Source organism: Heterocephalus glaber, unplaced genomic scaffold (assembly GCF_053883595.1).
Source record: "Heterocephalus glaber isolate CG9 unplaced genomic scaffold, H.glaber_assembly_v1.0 deba00001689, whole genome shotgun sequence".
Lineage (NCBI taxonomy): Eukaryota > Metazoa > Chordata > Mammalia > Rodentia > Bathyergidae > Heterocephalus > Heterocephalus glaber.
Genome location: NW_028258414.1, coordinates 5161919 through 5166582, shown reverse-complemented (window position 1 = coordinate 5166582; position 4664 = coordinate 5161919). Strand labels below are relative to the sequence as shown.

The window sequence follows — 4664 nt, the reverse complement described above, 5'->3', positions numbered from 1 at the left end:
TACATAGCATTTCTGTTCTATTAGGTGTTGTAAGTAATCTAGAGATGATTTCATGTGGTTAGGGATGTTTATAGCATATACGCAAATATTATGCCACATTTATATAAAGGACTTGAACATGCTTGGATTTTGGTTGCCAGGGTGATCCTGGAACCAATCATCTGAGGATACTGAGGGTTTACTGTAGGGGGAAAAGTTTATTCCTTTTTTTAGATCCATTTCTTTTCTTTTTTTTTTTTTTTAGGTACCAGGAATCGAATTCTTGCGAGGCAGGTGGCAGAACTACTGAGCTAAATCCCCAGCCCTAGATCCATTTCTTGTACTTTGTCTTCTCAGCTGCACTTAGATATTTTGCTATGAGAATTTTCAGTATAATAATAGCCAGCATCTTCAAGAAATTGTGTTCTGGCATAACACTGGCTTGTATTTAGTTGAAATGGTCTAATAAAAAAGGCAAAGAAAGCCACTGACAAGACACGTGGTTGGTCCACTAGAGGGCAGCAAGTGTAAATTCGATTTAAATTTGCCCTCAGGAAGGGGGCTTTCACAAACATTTCTATTACAAGTAAGTTTTCCTAAATAAAGTCACTCAATTTAATTCACTGACGTAAAATAATGTATGTGTATGTGCCTCATTAGGTTGAAAACAAAATGAGGATAGAATCGGTTCTAGTCCCAGCACTTTTGCTAATGTGTGATTTGGAACAATCTAGAATTTGCCACTCTGGTACATTTTGTATATAAATATGGAAAATATGATTCTTAAAGTTCTTTTCAACTCAAATTCCATGATTTTATGATTTACGATTCTATTTCAATCCTTTTAAAGTCTTTTATTAGGCTCTTAGATTATTTGATCAACCATGATGTGGCATCACAGTAATGGAAATTTTGTTTGGAAAAAACCATCATTATCTCATGGAAAATTTAGATTCCTGAAATGTGTTGACTCACCTTCTTGGGGAAATCTGCTTGATAAAATGACATGTGTATAATCTAGGTACAATAATGATTGCACTATTTTCTGGAATAGAGGCTTGTTGTTTAAATCATCAGCATAATGTTTTTATTTTTAAAAACAGAAAAAGAAAAGCTCACAGTATTATATATAACTATTTTTTCTCACTTTTCATGCATTTACCTTTTCAAGTCTGACATACATAACCTCAGTATTAGCTTACCAAAATTCTGAAATCACAAATGTTATACATTTTAAAAATAACTATGGGCCGGGATTTAGCTCAGTGGCTCTGCCACCCGCCTTTAAAGTGCAAGGTCCTGAGTTCAATCCCCGGTACTAAAAAATAAATAAATAAATAAATAAAAATAACTATTGGCTTGTGGAACAAGGAAATAGTGTCTCTGAGTAGGTAAAAGAATGAGTTAGATGTGGACTACATCATCACTCACATCATCACCACGACAAGCTTCTGGATGTGGTTGATTTCAACTTCAATCAATGGTCACCATTGTAAATAGCCCACATTCAGTGAGCTGTAGTTGAAATGGAAACTCTTTTCTAAACAACACTTTTCACGAGCACCTATGGTTAAAACCCTCAATAAGTTTAGTGAAAGCAGAAACCATTTCTGAATCCAGAGGGATCATGTAGCCATGGTTAACACTGTGCCACCTATTTTAATATTTTCACCTAGGACACATTTTCCTCTTGTATACATAAGAAAGGAAGAAGTATGCTTGGTTGGCGGTGAATATGAGGGATGAAAGAAAATCGTCCTTTAAAAACATAGTAATCTAGGAGACCCAGGGATTTAGCTCAGTGGCACCACGCCTGCCTTGCAAGCTCAAGGTCCTGAGTTTGATCCCTGGTACTGGAAAAAAAAACACCCATAGTAATCTATCACTACCAGAAGCCAGAAGTGGAACAAGGTCGTACCTACACTCCATATTGCCTGCCCTGGCAGGTTGGTTCACTTAGTGCCAACTGTTTCTGTGGTTGTGAGGCCACTTAGCTTTTTCTGTCTCAAACCCTCCAGTACAATTCAGTGTCTGATGTTACTAGCATGAGGTAATAAATGACTCATTTCAACTGTGAAGACACCATCGCAGAATCAACCATTTCAGAGGTCGAAGACTCACCATTTTCATGCTTTAGTCAGTCCACTGTGGTGTGACTTACATAAGAGTAATGAGTGAAGTACTGATGGCCTAGGTTTAAATCTTGGCTCTGTTCTTTATTCTGTGCCTCAATATCCTCTTCCATAAAGTGGGGATAGCAGTGCATACTATTTAGGGTTGTTTTGGGAATTACACAAGTATGAACTTGTGAAACTATTAAGATTATTTTTTAATGCAGGATATTAAGATGATTTTATTTTCTTGGTTTTCCAGCAAGACGTAATTATGGGTATCAGATCAGAATTCCCACTGATGACTCACTGTTGACCTTAGACAAGTTCTTTCACATTTCTTGGGTTCACTTTCTAATCCAGGGTCTTAATGCTTCAAAAGTAACGAAGGCTTTAAAATGGTCTCAATGAATGTTGTGGAATGAGCAAAGTTTAAAAGGAAGATATTCTAACATTGCATTAAGACTTACTTCTAGAGTAGTGTGGTACATATGAAATGCGGTCAGGTAGCTCCATTAGGAAACACTGCAGAACATCCCTTTGATTTAAAGACTCTTCAGGTATGTACACACACACACACACACACACACACACACACACCCTTCTATGCTTTACTGTGATTGGCAATCCAGAATTATCTCTGCCAACATTGGATAAAGGTCTAGTTAGAAAAAAACACGTTTATTTTGTACGGAGCGGCGGTCAGTGTGCGAGTCCCTGGCGGGCTGGTCCTCAGCCCAGCAGAAGCGAGCGCCGGCCCAGCGGGCGGCCCGTGTCCTCGGCCGGGACGCGCACGGTCAGGCGGCACACCGGGTCCCCCGCGGCCGCCTCGCAGCACAAGTCCGAGTCCAGAGCGGCCCCGCGACTCGGGCCGAGCACCAAGCGGTGCTGCTCGCGCGTGGTGCCCGGCGGCCGCAGGCCCAGGCGGAGGCGGCGGCCGGAGGCTCGGGTCTCGGGGGCGCCCGCGGCCGGGCTCTTGGTGCGCAGCAGCCGCAGGCGGAGCCGCCCGCCACGCGCGCAGAAGTCGGCGTCCAGGGCCTCGGCGCCCTCGGGCTCCAGGCGCTCGGCGGCCGGGGTCGGGGACCGCGCGCGGGCGTCGCGCTCGTCGCCGTCGTCGCCGTCCCCGCTGGAGACCGAGCGGGCGCGGGCCGGGCCGCGACTCCTCCGGGCCCGCAGCGCGCGGCTCAGCAGCCCGTCGGGGGCGCGCAGGAGGCGGCGGCGGCGGCGGTGGCGAGGCCTTGGGACGGGCATGTCCCGGGGCGGGCAGGGAGCGGCCGGGGCTGCGTGCGGGGCCCGCGGGGGCGCGAGGAGCGCGTCTCCGCCGCCGCCGCCGCCGTAGGTGCGGGCTCGGGGGCGCGGCGCGGGGTCCGCGAGGAAGAGCGACTCCTTGCGGCGTGTGTGCGGGCTCTCGAGGAGCGCGCAGAAGCCGTAGGCGGTGCGGGCGCGGGGTAGGTGCGGCAGCGACAGCGCTGCCTGCGAGCGCGGGTCCCAGTCGGTGCGGCTCGCACCCTCCTCCATCCTGGCCTCTTCACAACAAGAGTTCCGGAGAGCATCCAGGGCCAAGCGGGGCGCGAGCCTCGGCGGGATGCAGAACTCGGGGATGCGGTCCGGGGTGAGCACGTTCGCGCACGCGGCGGGAGAGCGCGCCCTGGAGCGGTGGGCGCGAGTCCGGAGGATCCGGTCCCTGCCCCAAAGGAGCCGCTCCAGGCACCACATGGGAGGCAGGTGCGGGGGTCGGGGCGACCCTCTGTGAAGACAGTCTGCCTGCAACACACAGATGCACCCCAACTGTCAGCGAGCCGTGCAGAGCGCAGCACTTTCTGGTCCTTTCTGTTTCGTTTGTCTCCCCCGGGACAGGGCAAACTGAAACTTACGCCCCTATTGTAAACTGTTTTTCAGTGATGGAACATTGTTTTCCTCCTGTCCTGTCTCAACTCCGTTCTCGCGTGCACTTCGGAACGTGTAGCTTTTATGCTCCACCTGCAAACTTTGGTTGCCCTATAATTGGTGCCAAGAAGTGCTTGGCTTCGTGTATTCGACCCCTAAATCCATAAGGGACTCTTGCATTCCAGCCTCCAGCGAGAATTAAAATATTTTTAAATCTCCTCTAGGAAGCTGGCTTGTTCTCCCTTTTTAGACTCACAGATCCTCAGAAGAGCCCTCCCCCTTTCCTGGGAACTAAGCACGCCGTAGGCTCCCTCTTGTTCGGGATGTTACCTTGTAAATTGCTTCTCCAAACAATGTCAGGTGACTTCGCCCTGTTCTGCCCGGGTCGCCCACCCGGGGAGGCACACAGCTTCCAGGAAATTCAAAGCACGCGCCGCGGGTTCAGCACCCGTGCCCGGGACAGCTGGCCTGAGCTTTTATACCAGCAGGTGTTAGCTGCACTGCCTGGTAACCTGATGCCAGGCCCTGCCCTGTCCCTCTGCCACGTGGCGGGATTTGCTGGGCAGACTGGAACCTGTTCTCCTGCTTTGGGTGAAGGTATTCTCCCAAACCTTGTATGTGATTGTTTCCTGGTGCTGCAGTTTGTTTCCTGTCGTGCTAAAAGAGGATTAAGCAGACTATACAGCG

General features: G+C 49.0%; 1 protein-coding gene across 1 annotated transcript; it reads right to left on the bottom strand.

The window, feature by feature from the left end:
• Nucleotides 1–2693: 2693 nt before the first annotated feature.
• C2cd4a (C2 calcium dependent domain containing 4A) lies at nucleotides 2694–4416 on the bottom strand. Its single transcript, XM_004855771.4, has 2 exons — nucleotides 4308–4416; nucleotides 2694–3854 (listed from the first exon to the last, which is right to left on the bottom strand). Exon 2 carries the CDS (start codon nucleotides 3804–3806, stop codon nucleotides 2823–2825), a length of 984 nt encoding a protein of 327 aa, XP_004855828.1. The 5' UTR covers nucleotides 3807–3854; nucleotides 4308–4416; the 3' UTR covers nucleotides 2694–2822.
• Nucleotides 4417–4664: the final 248 nt, after the last annotated feature.